Source organism: Fonsecaea pedrosoi, assembly GCF_000835455.1.
Source record: "Fonsecaea pedrosoi CBS 271.37 unplaced genomic scaffold supercont1.3, whole genome shotgun sequence".
Classification (NCBI taxonomy): Eukaryota; Fungi; Ascomycota; class Eurotiomycetes; order Chaetothyriales; family Herpotrichiellaceae; genus Fonsecaea; species Fonsecaea pedrosoi.
Window position 1 is genome coordinate 4,946,115 of NW_013550613.1, and position 19,735 is coordinate 4,965,849.

The 19,735-nt window shown below is 51.1% G+C and overlaps 8 protein-coding genes and 1 non-coding gene across 9 annotated transcripts; 3 read left to right on the plus strand and 6 right to left on the minus strand.

The window, feature by feature from the left end:
- Positions 1–315: 315 nt before the first annotated feature.
- Positions 316–1,083, minus strand: Z517_05725 (uncharacterized protein; the record flags this gene model as incomplete). The annotated part of the gene is made up of 1 exon (XM_013431052.1): positions 316–1,083. One exon carries the CDS (start codon positions 1,081–1,083, stop codon positions 316–318), a length of 768 nt encoding a protein of 255 aa, XP_013286506.1.
- Positions 1,084–1,521: 438 nt separating this feature from the next.
- Z517_05726 (uncharacterized protein) lies at positions 1,522–3,367 on the minus strand (the record flags this gene model as incomplete). The annotated part of the gene is made up of 2 exons (XM_013431053.1): positions 1,522–3,161; positions 3,214–3,367. 2 exons carry the CDS (start codon positions 3,365–3,367, stop codon positions 1,522–1,524), a joined length of 1,794 nt encoding a protein of 597 aa, XP_013286507.1.
- Positions 3,368–3,770: 403 nt separating this feature from the next.
- Z517_05727 (uncharacterized protein) lies at positions 3,771–6,132 on the plus strand (the record flags this gene model as incomplete). The annotated part of the gene is made up of 2 exons (XM_013431054.1): positions 3,771–5,081; positions 5,134–6,132. 2 exons carry the CDS (start codon positions 3,771–3,773, stop codon positions 6,130–6,132), a joined length of 2,310 nt encoding a protein of 769 aa, XP_013286508.1.
- Positions 6,133–6,913: 781 nt separating this feature from the next.
- Z517_05728 (uncharacterized protein) lies at positions 6,914–10,699 on the minus strand (the record flags this gene model as incomplete). Its single annotated transcript, XM_013431055.1, has 1 exon — positions 6,914–10,699. The coding sequence occupies one exon, from the start codon at positions 10,697–10,699 to the stop codon at positions 6,914–6,916; it is 3,786 nt and encodes a 1,261-aa protein (XP_013286509.1).
- Positions 10,700–11,364: 665 nt separating this feature from the next.
- On the minus strand, positions 11,365–11,508 carry Z517_05729. Its single transcript has one exon. It is a non-coding gene; the product is annotated as a tRNA-Val (tRNA).
- A 1,074-nt stretch (positions 11,509–12,582) lies between these two features.
- Z517_05730 (NADP-specific glutamate dehydrogenase) lies at positions 12,583–14,108 on the minus strand (the record flags this gene model as incomplete). Its single annotated transcript, XM_013431056.1, has 4 exons — positions 12,583–13,347; positions 13,396–13,451; positions 13,591–13,602; positions 13,655–14,108. The coding sequence occupies 4 exons, from the start codon at positions 14,106–14,108 to the stop codon at positions 12,583–12,585; spliced, it is 1,287 nt and encodes a 428-aa protein (XP_013286510.1).
- A 1,520-nt stretch (positions 14,109–15,628) lies between these two features.
- On the plus strand, positions 15,629–16,144 carry Z517_05731 (uncharacterized protein; the record flags this gene model as incomplete). Its single annotated transcript, XM_013431057.1, has 1 exon — positions 15,629–16,144. The coding sequence occupies one exon, from the start codon at positions 15,629–15,631 to the stop codon at positions 16,142–16,144; it is 516 nt and encodes a 171-aa protein (XP_013286511.1).
- A 126-nt stretch (positions 16,145–16,270) lies between these two features.
- Positions 16,271–18,532, minus strand: Z517_05732 (uncharacterized protein; the record flags this gene model as incomplete). The annotated part of the gene is made up of 1 exon (XM_013431058.1): positions 16,271–18,532. One exon carries the CDS (start codon positions 18,530–18,532, stop codon positions 16,271–16,273), a length of 2,262 nt encoding a protein of 753 aa, XP_013286512.1.
- Positions 18,533–19,346: 814 nt separating this feature from the next.
- On the plus strand, positions 19,347–19,667 carry Z517_05733 (uncharacterized protein; the record flags this gene model as incomplete). The annotated part of the gene is made up of 2 exons (XM_013431059.1): positions 19,347–19,497; positions 19,561–19,667. The coding sequence occupies 2 exons, from the start codon at positions 19,347–19,349 to the stop codon at positions 19,665–19,667; spliced, it is 258 nt and encodes an 85-aa protein (XP_013286513.1).
- Between the last annotated feature and the right edge of the window lie 68 nt (positions 19,668–19,735).

The following is a 19,735-nucleotide window of genomic DNA, read 5'->3' on the forward strand; positions in this document are numbered from 1 at the left end:
GAGGTACAGAAACGCGAAATGCGCATCCATTGCCTCCAAGTAAAATACGGGGGAGTGAATGCCCGCACTTTTTATACAGTGGAGCACACCATTCTGTGGAGATTCACAGATCTGCATACTGCCGCATGCAAGTTGCGCCGCCTCTCCCCTGTTAATATGTACTTGTATATGCCTCGTAGGTTATGGGCTACAGCTCTTCCAGAAATACTCTCTAAATCACGTACCAGGTATCTCATCATAGCACAAAGTCATCGACAAGTCATCATTAGATATGGGGAGTGGAAAGTCAGAAAGAAATGTATGTCAATGTCTGCTTTAAACAACCCCAGCAACAACCATGGCTTGCATACATCGTCTCCGATCAATTTCTTTCTTCAACATCACCAAGCAAGTTGCCACGATCATTGCCTCTTCGAGATGGCTTGTCGCTTCTTGATCAAGTATAAGTTGCCCGCCGTTCCCAGCAGAGCATTTGGAAGTACCCTCCGTCCGTGTGCCATCCGATCTGACCAGCTGCGCCAGGATGGCTCCTGACTCCTTTTGGCGTAATGCAATGATATTGACTTTCTTGCCTAGCGCATCTTTCGTGTGGGAATAGCTCCATTCAAACGAACGCCCGTCTGGAGTGGTGAAGGATGCAGATCGAGAACTCAGCTTCCCGCAGACTTTGATCTTGTCCGAATCGCCACATATCCCAGCCTGACCTTGAATGAACCTCAATTCAGGGTCTCGTTTCGGACCAAAGAAGTATGTCGTGCTTATCAAGTCGCCGAGCTTCGGGTGGCTGAGCACCGCATCCCCAGAACATCTCTTTAATCTCGTCGAGGTATATGCAACACTCCCGTCTTCATGGAAGATGTCAATTTTCATCTCCGACGAAAGACTTAGACATCGAAATACACCAATCCCACGAGCCGAAATGTGCAGAACTGTACCAGCGTGGAAGTGATCTGGGTCGAGAAGGGTGGTTGCGTACGAGGCGTCGGAAAAGAGAGAGGGAGGTGCAGATTTGGCATCAACTTCCAACGACTTCTCCGTCAAGGTGGGCATCTCATTCTTGAACTCGAAGTGTTTAGTGGTCATTCTGTTGTGGCTTTGAGGTATCTTTCTCGTGCTGAACAATGAAATTGCGGTCAGGACGGTCCAAATGTTTAATATTCCAATGCTCTGAAGGCAGACGTGACATGTACCTTCTAATGAGGCCGGTGACCAGGACCTTTTATTTACCAACGTCCAACAACGATCATAGAGATGGCTTTGTACTAGGCTGTGTCATCGTATTCGGAATTCCATATCTGGAAAGGATTGTTGAAACCGATTGTGATTGGCCCAAGTGGCGAGGCAGACTCCCAGGCGCAACGTTGCAGACAGGGCGAGCTCGTTGGACTCCAAAGATAGAACGAGATTGTTCCGTACTCGGCTTTGCTTGCAGAGATCGATCTTCATGGAACAAGTCCAAAAATTGGGGTATCCTGTCAATCGATTCTTGGGGTGCTTCGGACACTCCGCTGCCGAGCCACATTATTGTCGATCACTGCCGCCTGCTGCCTTCACAACCACGACGTCTGGCAAATCTCTGATGTCAGTCAGTACCCCAGCCGCCGCAGCACCTTCCTCCACTTCTCTGACTAAATCCACTATTCTCATTGCGTCGACTCGTAGTGTGCCGACTTCAAAAGCGACCATCTGAATTTCACTCTCGTGGCACTGATCAGGAGCTAAAGGACCAATCCGCAACTCAGCCGTCAAGGCCATCAGATCGGTCTCTGGAGGAACAGGTTGGGCATGGTGCATGGCATACACAACGTTCTCATCGACAATTGCTTGCGCAATATCAGTGTCCTCATCATCTCTGGTGTGCCGCCGTTCTCTTGGGTGGAAAGAGGCGGTAGATGATTTTGGCGCGTGGCGTTTAGCGAACAGTTGGGTCTGCGTCGTCTGGCGTTGGACCCGGGGTAAGGGAATGATGGCGATTTTGGCGGTCTTTGTAGAGTTATTCATGACAAGGATCTTCCACGTGAATGGCTCGCCAACTTGGACTGGAGTCATGGGGGCTGTAAAGGATATTGACAGGCCACTCCTCAGATTGGTAGCAAAGGTTGGTTGCAGGCTGGTGCTAAGGGTGGGCACGGATGCCACTGCACCACTGTCAGGGTGAACTGGAAGGCTTGTTGGCCGATTTGGCCGTTGTATGGGTTGTGAAGGAGGGCCAAAGGATGGGTTTAATGCTGGAGTAAAATCGACATTGGTAGTCCAATTCATGACGAGGACTGGATGACATTGTTCATTCACCTGCATTGCCAATCTCAGCACAATTGACAAGACGTCAATGTTTGGGTTGGCGAATCCAAATCCAGGATGTCGATCCGGGTCCGAATTCTGATAGAGTCTGTAAAGGAATGTTACACAGTCCCCTGAGCGGGCGTGCATAGGTAGAAATCCAGGCATCAAAGACTCTGTCCGCCCGTTCTTGAGCGATAGATCAATGTGCTCAACCGTTGCATCCACTCGCACAAATGGAATGATGTCTATGTCTAGCAGAGCAATAGTGGTGGGCGCAGTGGTAAAGGTGTTCACCTTTTGATACCGGATTCGTGACATTGTCGCAGGGACTGCTCTATGCCGCCTTGATGGGACGTGTTGGAGATGAACACGGTGCTTGTGTTTTGCCGTCATGGGAAGGACTCGTTCCAGTCTCGAAGCAGCAAGGTACGGAGGATTCTGCCTCCACCCAGGGAGAAAGCGCATGGGTTCAAGTACGTTTGCTTCCAGAGGTCGAAAGGGTGCGAGATCGTCATTCTTGTCGGTTTCTTCTCGCTGAGGAGCGGTGATGGTTGCGGAAGGGATCAGGATGATGGCAGGCTGAGGAAGGCGAAACCTAGGCCGATTGAGAGAAATTTCAATTTCCCAGACAAGAGTTAAAGTCTGACCACTGGTTGTGGTCTCACTCGCCAGGACCATGGGTTCGTTCTTCTGGATTGCTTCAGCCGTATACACGAGGTCTTTGGGAGGAGCTGCTCCGGTGGCATTTTGTTCATTCCCAGGAGACTCCTCGATGGCCCACACATCGACCTTGAAGGAGAGCTGTGAAAGAAATGACTTCAAGACATCTTCGTCGCAATGAGGCAGCCGTATGGCAGCCAGTGTCCTCAATCTTTCATCTGATCTGGGCATGAGTAAGACAGAATTCCTCAGATATAGCACCGAACATACCAAAAAAGAGCAAGTCTCGTTCCTTAATGGCGAGAAGCTGACTAGAGTCATTGTGAGCCTCCGCTCCTGCTTGCAGAATTTCCGAGATCTCGGACACTGTGTCTTCAGGGATAATGACATCCACTAAGGCTGATTTGCAGAGTTCAGCTTCCATACTGGGAGGTCGACCGGAGAAGGCGCTTGACAGACATGTCGTGCTTGTGACTACTCAATGGCACATAGTCTCCATAAGACCGTGAGTTGTTCTGCCGAAAAGAGTGGTGCTTGACTGATGTTTGTCGTGTGTAGTGTCCTTAGGAAGAACACGGGGTTGACTGCGGTGACTTAGCATGGTGCTCGGTGCACACCCAGTGCGTAGTCAATGAGCAGCTTATGTAATGTTGCCCTTTGGTTTTTTCCGCTATTCACACTCCCTCAACTCCCTCCCGTTTCCCAATAACACATAATAATCACAGCTCTTCTTCCCACTGCCAATGTCCAGGTTGGCCCTGTCGCTCCTTACTAACATTGCCACTGTATTTTATTACATGACGGATCATCACACTTGAGGCGCGAAAATGAACGGTCTTCCACCCACACCAGGACAGTGGCGAGAGGCGCGTGCCCCCGACGGCCGCACTTACTACTACCACACCGTTACAAAGGAGACGAAATGGACCAAACCCATCGAAATGATGACGCCGCTGGAAAAAGCGCTGTCTACCCAGCCATGGAAAGAATACACCACCCCCGAAGGCCGGAAGTATTACTCCAATTCCGAGACCAAGCAGACTGTATGGGAGATGCCGCAACAGTATCGAGATGCTCTGAATTCTGTCCAGCTCCCTCCGAAGCCAACTCAGCAACCCCCTGCCTTTGTCGCCGGTGGATCTACTGCACTTGCATCCTACCGCGAACGAGACGACCACACGCCCTACGATGCGAAACCTCGACCAGAGAGCGCGCTCTCGGTGCCAGCCATCACAAAAGAAGTAGTGCCGGATTATTCCAGCTTTGAAGAGGCGGAAGCTGCATTTATGAAACTATTGCGACGATCAAATGTCCAGCCCGATTGGACTTGGGAGCAGACGATGCGCGCGACTATCAAAGACCCTCAGTATAGAGCCTTGAAAGACCCCAAGGACAGGAAGGCTGCTTTCGAGAAATATGCGGTCGAGGTTCGGCAACAAGAACGGGAAAAGGCCAAAGAAAGGCTGGCTAAGCTACGCGCAGATTTCGGTAACATGTTGAGAACACACCCCGAGATCAAGCACTACAGTCGATGGAAAACTATCCGGCCCATCATCGAGGGGGAGACCGTGTTCCGATCCACTGACAATGAGGATGAGCGTAAGCAACTTTTCGAAGAATACATTATCGAGCTTAAGAAACAGCATATCGAGCAGGAAGCCGCCACTCGCAAATCAGCCCTGGATGATCTGGTTGCCATTCTCAAAGCCCTCGACTTGGAACCCTACACCCGATGGGCGCAAGCCCAGGAGATGCTACAGTCGAATGAGAGGATACAGTCGGATGAGAAATTCAAGCTTCTGAGTAAGTCAGATGTTTTGACGGCCTTTGAGAACCATATCAAATCTCTCGAAAGGACTTTCAATGATGCACGTCAGCAGCAAAAAGCCAGCAAAGCAAGACGCGAAAGACAAAACCGCGATAGATTCGTGGAACTACTCCAAACCTTGCGAAGTCAAGGCAAGATCAAGGCGGGCACCAAGTGGATGACTATACTACCCGAAATCGAAGACGACCCAAGGTATGTTGCAATGTTGGGTCAAGCCGGCTCAACGCCTTTGGATCTGTTCTGGGACATGGTTGAGGAGGAAGAAAGGGCTTTGCGGGGGAGGAGGAACGATGTGTACGATGTGCTTGAGGTACGCTGCAGAGAGCCTTTCTATCTGCGCCACCGCTGCTAACTACGTGTAGGACAAACGATATGAAGTCACACCTAGAACTTCCTTCGACGAGTTTCTTGATGTCATGCTTGCTGATCGACGAACAGCCAATATCGATCGAGACGCCCTGCAGCTCATTTTCCAACGTCTACATGACAAGGTGGTGCGCAGAAGCGAGGACGAAAGGCACGCTGCCGACCGCCATCAGCGTCGTGCTGTGGATGCGCTGCGCTCCAGAATCAAGCATCTAGAACCTCCGATCCGTATTTCTGACTCTTGGGAGGATGTCAAATCACGAGTGGAGAAGACAGATGAGTATCATGCCGTTGAGAGTGAAGAACTAAGGAAGTCTGCCTTCGAAAAGGTGGTCAAGCGGCTGAAGGAAAAGGAGGAAGACGCTGACAAGGACCGAGAACGACGGCATTCGAGACGAGGCGATGATCGAGAGCACCGTAACGGTCACCGTGGCGAGACCAGATACGGCCGACTCTCGAAAACCCCCGAGCCTGATGCTTACGAAGCAGATCGCCGCAAAGCCCAGGCGGCTCGGGAGAAACAATACAGAAAGGCGAGCGGGTTCAGCCCACCACCCTCACACACTCGCGAAAGAAGAGAACGCGATGAGAGACACGGTCGCCTTGATCGCGACAGATCGCCTCCAACTCGACGCATGAGTGCTTACGAGCGTGAGCGGCGCGAGAGAGAAGAAGAACGAGAGCGTATCTATCGCACACGTGCCGAACCGCGCAGCAGCAGAGACGAACTCAACTATGGTGAAGAAGCAAGAAGCATTACGGGCAGCGATCGACGACGGAGAAGGGACGGAAGTGAGGACAGCATCGAAAGTGGACGACGTAGTGCAAAGCGGAACCGTCGAGAGAGACGGTCACGGTCTCGTGACAAGGGGAAGAGCAAGACACCCGAACCTTCATCGTCGGTCAAAAAAGACAAAGACAGTGAGATGCTGCAAGTCCCGGAGCCCAGCGGTGTGCATTCAGGAAGTGAGGAAGGAGAAATTGAAGAGGATTGAATGATGGCAAGCGAGATGTCTCTTGTGGGGTTTACACCAGGTCAGTCAGTCACGGGCTGTTTTTTTTTTTTTTTTTTGCGCCCGCCTTTCCTTGCTACTGGGGACTTACCGGCAGCCATGCATGCATGTCCTCTACTCCTTGTTCTGCATGCGCAGGATAGACGTGGGCAGCAGCAAGCTTGAGTGTTCCCCCGTCGGATAGAGAGACCACTTGGAGGTAAAAGCAGCAGCGGGTTGTCCCGTTCATCGCCCGCGACGTCGAGGAAATCCGCATTCTTGTTAGGTACGTAGAGCCCTGCGTCCCAGGCTTCTAATCATAAAAATTCCAGTGCGTGTGCGTGCGTGTGTCTGTCTGTCTGTCTATTGTCCTTTCGAATATGCAGTCGCATCGTCGCATCATTCATTCATGTATGACATCTGGCCATCTTCCTCCACATCCCATCTTCTTGCTTGGTTGGAATCTTACGAGAGAACAAGCAGAAAAGCAGTCAGTGGGGGCGATGAAATACTCATGTCATTACATTGAATTGGATCCGAGAATCCGTCTTGATTGATATCTTAGGCCCATCCATAGCAGCAATCGACAGACGACCAAGGGGCGCCTTTTCCCCGCAAAATGAACCACCAGTTCTTTTATCAAGCTCGATTGAAGTGCTATTCCTCTCTTTTAATCCCAGTAGTAGTACATCTCACAAAGACACATGTGGATGGCCTTTGAACTCCGTTCAGTCAACACCACCGCTCGAACTTTTCCGACTGTAGAACATGGACCCCGGGACATTCAAAATTCCATGGCGTCCCCTCCATTACTGGTCCCGTTTCTCAAAGATGCTTTCGATAGATTCAATCTCGATTGACTCTGGTCTGCCATGACCTCCTCGCTGTCGTCTTCACTCTCGTCCCCGTCGATTTCAAAATCGAAATCGCCACGCTCAATGCGACTACACCTATCCAGTATCGCCTGATATTCTTTGCGCAAGTCTTCCAGAGTGATAATCACGCGCCGTCGCTTGCTCATCTTCATCATCTGTTCGTCATTTTGTACATTGATATCTTCTGCGCTCGTCTGGCTCCGATTCGCCGCCGTGCTATCCTCGGTTTCCGCAAGAATATACGCCTCGTCCGGTGCCATGCACGCCATAAGATTGATGAGAGCAAGCAAGACGTGTCTCAATGCTGTGGCCTTTGGATCATGTCGAGCCCGACCAGATTTGCGGATTAATTTCAGTCGGTCGTAAAGGACTGTAACAGCACCACGATAGTCGTGTTGGGAGATGCGTAGAGCGTGCATGACGCTGAGGTAGTCGACTTTGCCATTGCCTGGAGCCAGGCTGGATGCCATCTGAGATTTTGCAAGGGATACAAGGTGTGACTCCATGTGTCGGGTAAGCTGAGGATACATGGCCCAGGGGAGAGATCGAATGGTCCGTACTACGCCTTCGGGCCCGAAGACAGATCCACTTGAACTCAATATCGAGTTGATCAGGGACGTTACTGACGATCGCTGCAATGCTTCGTCAGGCAGCTGAACCACGGCGTTGTAGGCGCGATCGAATCTGGATAGCTTGAGCTCTGCGGTGATCAATCTGGACAAGACTTCGGTACGGAAATTTGGGGTCGGCTCCTGCCCGGCGTGCAGCGATTCTAACGTCAGATGAGCAAACCGAGCTGCTTCGTTGTAAGCTTTCGCAGACTCAAAAATTGTTGTGATATGATGCAAGTAGACGGGCAGGCCGTTGTTGAAACACTCGGCTTCTATCGCTGACAGGAGACCTGCTGAAAGGGCAACCAGGTTTCCAACCGCTTTCCCGCATGCTAGGCCATATGATGCTTTTTGAAAGTAATGTGCTGCCACATCGTGCTCGCCATTCGCAGTAGCCAACCGTCCTTTCACGTAGCTTGACCAGGATGTCGAAGGCTGGTACTGTAAAAATTCTGTGGCAAGGTCGAGTTGGCCTTGTACAAGCAGATCGCATTGAAGGTAGACTGCACCTTCTTCTGGATCCAGTGTATCTTTTCCAGAAGCCCAGTCATCAATCTCCAACAACTGGTCTGTGATCAGATACATCAATGGTTTCTCAACCGCAGGCTGTGGTCGAACAGCTTTGCTTAATGTGTCCTCCATTATGGTAACCTGTCTCTTGTTAGCAGTCACGACATCAGAGCCTCGGCGGGAGGCATTTGGGTGTCCATCAGTGCCAAGTATCTCTAATGGGACCAAGCGTGAGTGCGATGCCAGCCACAGATTGCGGTTGCACAGCCGGAGAAGGGGTGCGATCTGTTCATGTAGTTCCGACGCGTCAAATATCGTCGATTTCGCCTCCTCTTGACTCAATTCGCCTTCCACAAAAACCGCCAGAGCAAGAAGATCCATGAGCACTTGTTTCTGGGAGGAGAAGAAGTCGAGCACACCAGCAGACAAGAGAAGATTCCCAAAAAGGGTATTTCTCAAGGCACTTTTCGCTCTCCTGCTCTTAAGCGCAAACAGCTCCAATACCCCAAGGAAAAGCTCGTTGTTCAGACCAGAGATGCCGCCCATCGGAGAGAGATCAGACTGGAGTCTTTCAAAGGTTTCGTTCGATATGGCATCACCAAATCCTGTACTATCATAAATGTTCAACATTCGTGTCGGAGTCACATAATCAGCGCCAATCGATATGTCTTCTTCGATCGCATCCACAAGATCTTTAGCAAGATCGGAAGAAAGCGATTCCCTGAACGTCCGCGCCGCAGAGATGAGGATGGCCAGGTCAAGGAAGGGTTCTCCGTCGTCAGTGCTGACTTTCCGATGGGGCCATAATCGAGCAGTAGTGTCCTCAAGATCTTGTATGTCGCTGAATGCGTTCTGCTGGAGTAGTTCAAACTTGCTGCATTCTCGAATAGCACAGCACTTGTCTGCCATGGTAATCCACACCATCTCGCTGAAAGCATCGTAGGCCAGGGCTAGTGGAGCATTGCGGTCGTCGTTGACATTTTCCACAATCCTGTAGAAATTGCGCCATTGTGTATCGGTGTCGATACAGAACCGGTCAAAGTCCATCTCTGAGTCACCATACTTCCGAAGTGAAATGTTGGCCGCTACAGTGGTACACATTCGCTGTCTCAGAGGAGCTTCCTTCTGCGAAGCGGTCAACTTTGTCGAAGTCGCATCCTCATATATCGATAACGCCGTGTCAAGGGAAGCCTCTGAGTAGCGACCGGGACGGAAGAAGAAATCCAACCACTTGGAAGACGGATCTTGCTGGTCACCTCTGACAAACTCTGGAGGTACAGTCTTCGTGGACACTCTTGCGTTACATTTGACCCAGTTTGACTTCCATGAGCTCGCCAAGCTGCCCAATTCCAGTTGACAGTTGTAAAGCTGGTGGTAGTTGTGATTCCGCCAGAGCACCCAGAGCTGAGTAGACCTGCGATCGGTGCCAGGATCGAGCTTGAATCCGATCATGGACCAGACAGTGTTTCCCAACGGATCCGGGTCTGGGGCGCTTAGTCTTGTTCCTGGATATCTGTCGTCAACGATAAGGTTGTCTGTGAGGCTCCCCTTGATATCCCAGAATTTGAACTGCCCTCCCTCTTGGGGACTGTAAGTCAACACGGTGGGAAACTTCTGCGCTTCGTCTTCTCTGAACACTTGCAAGAGGGCATCTTCTGCTGGGCTCAAATGGGTTCTGTCGTTGGGATCCCGTGTCATGCCCACCAGGTCTTTCGTAGCAACAATTCTCCCATTGTTGAGGTTCCAAATTCTCAACGTGTGGTTGAGGCACACTGTGAAGAGGAGATCACCATCTGCTGAAATGGCCATAGTCTGGGCTGTTCTTGAGTCCAGCTGGATTGAACCAAACTCGATCGCATGATAACCCCGGCGACTGACGAGCCCTCGGATTGATGCGCCCCATGACCGGTCGTCGTAGTTATCCTGTTCCCAGCCGTCCTGTACAGACCGTCTCTTCAACCGCTGTAACCTTCCGCTAGCAAAGGATATTACCACAACCAAAGGAGTATGGGCATGTATGCGATAGACTGTATCGATGCCTAGGGCGGAGCTTTCGAGTGGCTGGCACCACTGAGTGAGGTTTTCGCTTTGCAGAATACGCGGGTCGCGGAAGGCACTCGTTGGCAGGCGCAGGTTGAAGATCTCGTTTTTGTCGGTGCAAACAAAGGCGCTGATCTCGTCGAGACTCTCTAGGTCTGCAAAGGTAACGCCTCGAGGGATGATCGGATCCTGGAACTCAAACCGGACGGTAAAGTAGGCCTCGTTGACATCGCCCTCGCTTCTTGCAAAATCCGCGCACTGCACGAGCAATACCCTTCCATTGTTTACCACCTTCCAGTAGAACGACCGCGGATATGTTTTTGACGCGCGGAAATATATCGAACCTTGCGAGGCTAGGATATGGGAGGCATAGGAGTGTTGATCTTTGCTCCAGGCCCTGGTATTCTCAGAGCGGGTGGAAGCAGATTTGGGTTTCTCGAACGAGCCATTCTTTCTCGGAACTTGGAGGCGTATCACTGAGTCTGGGGTCGCCGAAGTCACCTGGAACGCTGTCTCGGTGTAGAGATTGAGCATGGCTGCAGCTGTTTGTCTGAGTCGCATCTGTTAAAGGAACATTGTTGTGGGGCACGAAAGAACGGAACGGCGTCCGGGTGCCAAGGTGTTCACGGTTTACATGGTCTACGCGTGCAAGTTACGCGCTGCTCACTCCTCTCCTGGACTAGTGTGATGCTGCCTTACGCCCTCGGCTCACCTTGAGCACGCTGATGCTCTTTTGAATCACTTCGCTTCAGAGCACGCGAGGGTGTCAGTGAGGCCGAACATTGTCACATTTCCTCGCATTCGGCTGAGGGACACTTTGCAAAGGAAGCACTTTGTGGGAGCATTACATTTGTAGTATTGCTCCGTAGTCAACTTCTCTCACGTTCATAACCATTCGTAATGGATATCGATCAGTTGTCGCGGAGACGCATAGACTCGTCCTGTACAGGGTCTGTTCGACACCCGTCTCGATACCACCCACTTATCAATGAAGCCCTATGTGTTGTGACACCTTTCGTAGCACGATTCGTGACACCCTGATACCAAAAAGAAATATGGCAGAGAAGTCGAGAAGCCTTGGTCGCTGAAATCAGGGAGTTTAGTAGGAAACCAAACGGAAACTGACCAAAGACTGACTGAGACAGGCGTTGAGAAGAAGCCCACCAAAAAAAGAAATCCATCTCAGCGCAAAAAGAAAACTCCCCGACAGGGAATCGAACCCTGGTCTCCCGCGCTCGTTATCTGGTGATGACAAGCGGAAACTGTTTGAATGTTAGCTGATGTTGCAATTGCTAGTTGCTCAGATGTGATTGACTTACTCATGACCACTAGACCATCGAGGAATCACTTGTTTGATTGTTGAGAACAAATGCGAAACAAAATATTATATAGCTAGAAAACATTTGTGGAGCTACGTACCCAAGACACGCAGCATTTCTGACCAAAAGACACTCTATAAATTTAAGCATATGCCCATCAGGTGTTAAGCCTTGCAGATACAATAGAATGAATACGACTTTGCTGAGTCTCAGATCAATCCAAGGAATTCTCGATTGCTTCCTGCCCTGTTCCCTCGCACAATCTCCTCATGACTAGCCACGTGCGCTACAAAGCGAAGCTATGTACCGAGTACAGTGATCTTTTTACAACCAGCAAGCTTATCTAAGCGAATTCTTAATCAGCGCCTGGGTGGCGCGAGTATCGCCTCTATGAGGATACATGCTTGATAATAAGCCTGAAGCCCAACCACTTTTGTGTGTATTTCTCCCCATGGAAAGGCATTGGCTTACATAACTATCCATGCCATGAAAGGGGGCGTAAGATCTTCCTTGCCATTCGGGTCGGCCTCCATGACGGACCGGGGTTTGTGGAATCCCAAAATGAGGATAACGGAAAAGATTAAAATACTAAATTTAAATACTCCATGCTCTCGTGCTCCACGACACACAGCAATTCATCTGGAATGCGGCAAATAATCACACTTTCCAACCTCCGAGTATGTTGCTCCTACTTCGCGGATAGCCACAATTCCTTAAGCCCGTCCTTTCCTGATGGGTTGACTGAGTGGCTCGCTCCCAGCATATCAATTCTCGCAGAGATCACACCGAAGCACTCCAGTACTGATCAGGGCGTTGTACATACGAACAAACACTTTGATTGCTACACAGTTCAGCAAAGCAATCGATGCTTGGTTGAAGGCCAAGACAGACCGCAGGGCAAATTTTGATCCTCTACTTGAATCATAGAGCGATTGGAAGAAGGTTGAATGCATTCTAATCCTCGTGTGGTCTTGTTCGTTTCATTTCGTACATAGGTATAAACTCGGTAGATACGCCGAACTCCAGTAGCCATCCCGGAGTACAACCACATCTCAAATCACATCGTTAGTTTGGTCTTTCTAAATCCTCGCCCGTCGTCTACCACCAGTCGCCTTGGTCTCTCATCGCTGCCGCGACCTTAGTAAATCCAGCGATGTTGCTGCCAGCCATCAAGCTGGGGAATTCGTCCTCCTTTGGTGTAACATACGTCTTGGCAGTCTGCAGGCCGTTCTCGAAGCAGTTCTTCATGATGGACTTGAGCTTCTCGTCCACCTCTTCCGCCGTCCACTTGATGCGTGCAGAGTTCTGGGCCATTTCGAGACCTGAGACCGCCACACCACCTGCATTGGCAGCTTTTCCGGGGGCATACCACACCCACTTCTCCTTTTTGAAGTTCCTCTGAGCCTCAAACGCGTCGATCGCAGCCTTTGTGCAGCCCATGTTGCTGCCTTCGGCCACAAATTTGCATCCGGCTGCGATGAGACCCTCAGCCTCCTCACCAGATACTTCGTTTTGCGTCGCCGAAGGAAGGGCCACATCGACTTGTCCCACGTGCAACCACGGTCGCGCACCGTCGATGTATTTGACCTTGCTGCTGAATGCGGAGGTCTCGGCGACCTCGGACAGCTGTTTCCGGTCGACCTTGAGTTTCGCAATGATTTCAATCATCTCTGGGTCGATGCCCTGTGGCGTGGTGGCGATGATGGCTCCTCTGCTGTCACTGAGGGAGACGACAGTCCCACCTAGCTCAATCACTTTCAGGGCAGCATATTGCGCTACATTGCCGGAGCCGGAGATGGCGACTCTTTTGCCTGCGAACGACTCGGTGCCACCAGAGGCATACTTGATCATGTGCTCAACATACTGGTTCGGTCAGTCCAACGCAACTCGCTAGGATGAAGGATGTCTCACATAGACAACACCATAACCTGTGGCCTCTGGTCGGATGAGAGAGCCGCCCCAAGTGCCTGCAACTTGTCAGAAATTGTGTCTTGTCAGGAAGCTACATTGTAAACTTGCCTCCTTTTCCAGTCAGAACGCCTTCCCACGTCTTGGTCTGTTTCTTGTATTGCCCAAATAGCCAGCCGATTTCTCGTCCGGATACACCGATGTCGCCCGCTGTGCACATGGTCAGCCTACCGAATGTACCAAGTGGTCGCGTGGGGCATACCAGGAACATCGATGTCGGCACCAATGTGCTTTCCAAGCTCGCTCATGAAAGACGCGCAGAACCTGCGGATCTCATTGTCTGATTTGCCCTTGGGATCGAAATCCGAGCCACCTTTCCCACCTCCCATGTTCAAACCCGTGAGGGCATTTTTGAAGATCTGCTCGAACCCCAAAAACTTCAGGACCGAAAGGTTCACGGTAGGATGAAATCGGAGGCCGCCTTTGTAAGGACCAAGTGCGGAGTTGAACTGTACACGGTATCCCCGGTTCACTTGGAGATCGCCCTTGTCGTCTTCCCACACCACTCGAAATTGTATTATGCGTTCAGGGATGGAGCAGACCTTGAGGGCTGTCTTGTACTCTGGGTTCTTCTCAAAGAGCGACGAATTCTCCAGACTGGAAACGAGTTCATGGTACGCTTGCTCAAATTCAGGCTCGGAGGGAAGATTGGTCATGTTGTCAGGTTGAGGGTTCAAACGGCAGAGACCAGCAAGCAAGTAGAGTAAAATGGGGATTTGAGGAAAAGCTTGGGTTGGAAGTAGAAGCAAGAGTGGAAGTGGGTGAAAGAAAAATGGCCACAATATAACGGCCAGCAGGGTGAGTCTACAGGAAGTTCCCGCTCAGCCTGATTTGAGCGTTTTCTGTAGTCTACAACTGCAGCTCATCACCTTGGCAGGAGAAAAAAAATCTCCATCAGTACGTCAATTCGAACGGTGACGACAAGGCCTTTGCACATCCATGTTGCAGGTGAAGCTAGTAGGACGATGATTCTGCCCTAGTTTATCTGAACCCTGAGGAGAGAGGTGAGTCTCGAACATGTCGTATCGACAAGCTGTTTGTCAAGTTGGTGTTGACAAAATTCGTAAATGAAAGTACGCGCATTCATTGGTTCGATAAGGGAGAGCTTGTTGATACTCGTTACTTTATAGAAGTGAAGTATGGTGGGGACTGGGGATGGAGACTCAAGGGAGTCAGGCACTCAGGACACCTCGAACGGCGGGGCCAACAGTGCGCCACCGGCGAGGAATCGGGGGTGGCACACAGTTCCGAGGCATGTCAGGGGTCTCCAAGCGTGACAGGTAAGCTACAGGTACGGGCTTTTGACCAGTAGCTCCGGGAGCAGGTGACTCTGGCGAATCTGCACCACCTGCAGAAGCAATAATGACGAACGACCTGCAGCTTTCAGTTCTAATTACCAGGGCCCAAATCCTATCCACGCACCTTATCGAAGCCCCCCTCTTGCCCCTCCTCTTCCGCCTCTTGACTCTTTAAGCGGTGGAGTGCAGGGGCTGGGCGGCTGGTCCTACTTGATCCGATGTCGCTCGACATTGCTTGCTGGGCCTTTGCTGGGCTCCTCCCCCAAAGCTTCGTCGGATGCAGCAACCTTAACGTATCCACCTTCAGGCATCAGGGCCGTCAGAAGCAATACCCTTCGCTAAGAATGCCTGTGACATCTGGAAGCAATGTTTCTCGCTCACGCTAGATACCTACTTGTAAAGAATCCGCTGACGAAGAGGGAAAAAAAATAAGTTACCCCTGTCCATGCTAAAGATTTTTTCTCCACGAAGCCGGGGTACCATTCGCGCTGAGGCACGTGAAGCAGAAAATTCTTTCTCGACTACCACCCATCTCTCGTTCTAAGAAACACAATACTTTGAGAGATACCCGGATTTCAAACCTCTCATGGTCAGGTGGAACGATGCACCTGGTGGCACCAGGGTGGAGAGGTACAGAGGCAAAGACAAGAGGATGAACCCGGGTTCGGAGGGCTTCTCACCGCCCCGGGGCCTTGGATGTCCCACCCTTGACTCATAGAAACTCCCTGCACCAAATACCAGGACGACAAAAAGCAATTGCTTTTGAGCCAGAGACTTTGCATCCCATTTTGCTGCTTGGCCGGGTGAAATGCCATTCGATTGACCCTGTGTGTATCTCGTTCTTTGGCCGGAGATATACCACTTCGCCGTATTCCAAAATGGCTAGAGAAATAGCCAGCTTTTCCATAACGCCCGTCCGGCTTCCACGCGACTTGACAGATACCATCTCCCTCTTTTACGCCTATGCCGAGTCTTTGGGCTTCGACTTATCTTTCCAAAACTTTGACAACGAAATGGCCGGAATGCCGGGAAAGTATTCCCCTCCGCAAGGAGAACTGCTCTTGGCTCGGAATGAGGCTGGGGTGGCAATCGGATGTGTTGGGCTGCGGCCTCTTCCCTCTGCTGGCCTGGGAGGCAAGGTCTGCGAGATGAAGCGCCTCTATGTCACGCCAGCAGGGCGAGGGACTGGGGTCGGTAAAGCCCTGGCCTCCGATATTATCGCTATAGCTGAGAAGCTTGGATATGATGAAGTGAGGCTGGACACCCTGCCTAGCATGACCACCGCGTTGGGTATGTACCGCAACTTCGGTTTCGAGAATATTCCCGCGTATTATGAGACACCGCTGGAAGGGACTCATTTTCTCCGCCTGAAGCTCCCAAGGCAGGCGAAATGACGAACCCAAGCCGCGAATAGGGACGATTGATTGCACAGACATGACTTTGCCGGTCGTGACCCACCTCGACAGGCGAGTATCGTTGATGATTCAGCACCAACCACGGTCCGGACGATATCGAATGCACTATCGTAATACATGAGGGTGTTTTTGTTCCCATTTCTTCACAGCATTGAGAGCAGCCGTGATTTTCAGACCAAGTCGGGCGTCGAGCTCGTACTTCTCCCATCCTTTCGCCTTTTCTAGGTGGTGTTTTGCTTCTTGAACCAGTTTTGCATCATGAGTAAGATCAACCGGAGGTGTCTCCTCCTTGGGATCTCGAATGAATGTGGCTCCATGTTGCTGAGTGTACGCTGTCCTCTGCATCCACAGATTGACTGCCATCTCATGATGTGCTGTTGGAGCCATCCAGTCGTCTTTATTCGAACCCCTGAACTCATGAGCACCTTGAGTCAACAATTTTCTTTTCAACAAGCTCTTTGATTCCTCATGCCAGCGGAGATTCCTGAAGATGACAGCCCTTAGGATGTCGAGGATCGCGTACTCATCGACATCTTCCTTGCTCCAGTTGGGTGTGTTTTCAGACCATTCAAGATTGTCCAAGGACTTCTGCAGCAGCGGCTCGTCCATTTTCTTGAAACCATTCCACAGCAAGATCATCTCATCGAGTGGACTGACCCCGATAGCGTCGACGAAATCGCAGCTCCACCGAGATGCTCGCTCCTCCCATTTCGAGATCTTCCGTACGACGAAGATGTCGAATGGCAGCTGCCTACCCATCATCTTTTTCTTCCCGACCTTTGTTGGAGCTGTTTTAAACATTTCTTCGGCGAGCTTGGCATGCTTTTCCCTGTCACTGCTGGACAGCGTTTTGTCATGGCGGTAGAAGCAAAGGTGGGCGGCCCCGGCAATGTAGTAATACAAAGCGCGAGACCACGCGTTGAGGTCCACGCACGCCAATATAGAGTCCGCACACAATTGGTATCTGTGGGCGTGCATGGCGCTCAAACTCTTTTCAAACATGTGCAGCGCTTCGATCTGCTTCAGTTGACTCTTGCCGGGGTTCGCGAGAATGGCCAAGGCTTGGTCGAGGTTTCGTTTCGAGGCCTCTGTTCTTGCTTCCTCCACGACCCAAAGTTTGCTGTTGGGATACCTTCTCCGCATCTCGACCAGGAGTGTCTCCAGGCGTTTTGTGGGGTATGCCTCGACGTCGTCTGGCTTAGAGGGATCCGCGTCTGCAACAATATCGCAAAAGCTAACCAGCCCGTTGTACCAACCAAACAAAATTAAACTCGCCATCCCGCCATTTATGTTTGGAAATTTACTAGCCTGCCACAGCATTCGGATGCCTCGTTCTCGATCCCCGCGGAAACCGACGATATAGAGGAGTTTGCTGAACGCTGGCGGAATGATGGAGATGAGAAGCGCCAATAAGCCTGACATGAGATTGGTACCCGAGTGGATGAAGACGTCTAGGGAGTTGCTGAATACCTCTGACTCAGGCCCTTCCGTGAGCAAGCCTAGTGTCACTGTTGTCGATCGGCTCAAGGCTTCTTCTGGAAGGTGTTCATCTATTTTCTCAATTTCCAGTTCCAGTTCCGTGGCGTGGTCCGATTCCACGTCTACCTCCATGTTGCCGATGTACTTGTCTGTGACTGCGTTGGTCTCATCTGCTTCGTGGAATTCGTCATCGGAAACACTGTCTGGCGTCGCATCAACGGGTTCGGCATTCCTCAGAGCAGATGGTTGAGCAGGTTGGACTTGGTGATGAGGATGGGGTTCTGAGGTCAATGGGGTCGACTTCCCAGAGATGGGCGAGGGCAAACTTTCGGTCGACTGGTCTCTTGAGACTGCCAGATTGCTGTTCTGCCGATTGCGGTTGAAGTTGATTTCCATTTGCACAAGGCTGTCAAGGGTAATATATGCTTTGCGGAGTTTATAGAACCCTCGCAGAGACTCGGTCAGACTTTCATTGAGCACACCAACCACAGCAGACATGATCTGGGCCTCTGCCTGGCACAATGCAAACTCTGAACCTCTCTCATAGATGGTGGATTGGAAAGCGCGCGAGTCGTGCTGGGCCCTTGCGTGGCTGGTTGAAGCACTGGATTCGGCCTCATAGAGGGTTTCCGAGGCTTCCTTCATGAATTCTTGCTCGAATCCCAAGGCAGCCTTCATAAAGGCCAGTGTGCCTTTGGCAAGTTTGTGGAACGAAGAGTTGCCGTCGGCGAGGCCTGCTTCAGCGCCCTCGATGTCGTCGTCCATGACTCGGTCTACGGCTCGCATGGCCGTCTCTAGATTTTGAGACTCCTCGAGCGAGTCGAGGCTGTGTGTTGAAGCATTGAGCCCGCCACGGCCGCGATCGAACCATCGTCCGACTCTGTGCATGTTGAATGTAGCAAGGGCTGAAACAGCGGGAAGGGAGGAGACTGTTGCAAGCCTCAGTCTGGCCCAGCCAACAAAGCTCCGAGAAACACAAGGCAATCTAAAACAGGGCGATATCTTAACACATCATACTGAAGTTATGAAGGATTTCAAAGTAACTGTTGACCCAAATATTTCTGTAGACGTGAATCTGTCAAGAGAAGTGAGGACAACTAGAGATAAAGGAACGTCCAAGGAAGTTCCAGCCCGCGAACAAGAGGCGAGCTTATTTCTGTTCCGGCCCCAGCGTGCTGGTGAAAAGGCCCAATGGCATGTACTTTGTAAACGTGTGGTGTAAATTGAGCCGTTTGCCCTCCAAAGGATCAATGATGACGAACATCAGGCAGCATCTGTGGAGTTATTGTGTTATGCCCGTGCTGCGGCATCGCATGCCATGCTACATTTGTGCCTCTTTTGTGCGTATTGGAGGCTTGTTTTTGTCACTAGCGTCCTGTCTATCCGAGCCCACAACGGATGTCTAAACTGGCTAATCACAGGCGTGACTGGCTAAACTGGCATTTGAAGTAGCTTGGAGGCTGAGAGGCCAGTCTCAAACACCATCTTGCCACGGCCCACAAGCATCTCACGCATTCCCTCATTCGTTACAAACCCGAATAACCACCCACGCCGCACCTCACACACGCCCGAACTTGCTGAAGAAAAGAGCCACATCCAGTCTAACAAAGGGGAATCCTTGCCTGCGTTTTGATCCTTTGCTGTTCGCTACTAGACCACGTTACGCATTGCGTCCGCTGCCTGCGTTCACTCACACACCACAATGTCGTCGTCTGGCTCTAACCCACCAACGACCAAAATGCAACCTACGCAGAAGACCGAAGTTGATCCAGCCCAAGCATCCAAGACAGCCGCGAATCCGCCCCCAGCCATGCTCGAGGAAGACGATGAGTTTGAAGATTTTCCAGTTGAAGGTATGGAAGCGCAGACAAACGAGGCACAATAGAAGGGGATTATGTTGACATCATTTCGAACAGACTGGTCACAAGAAGACGCAGAAGTACCTGGTGGAACTACACATCTATGGGAAGAGAGCTGGGATGACGATGATGAGAACGAAGATTTCAGCAAGCAGTTGAAGTAGGTTCCAGCCAATGTCCGACAATTTCCACTGCAACATCCCCGAGGCTGACCCTTTTCCACACAGAGAGG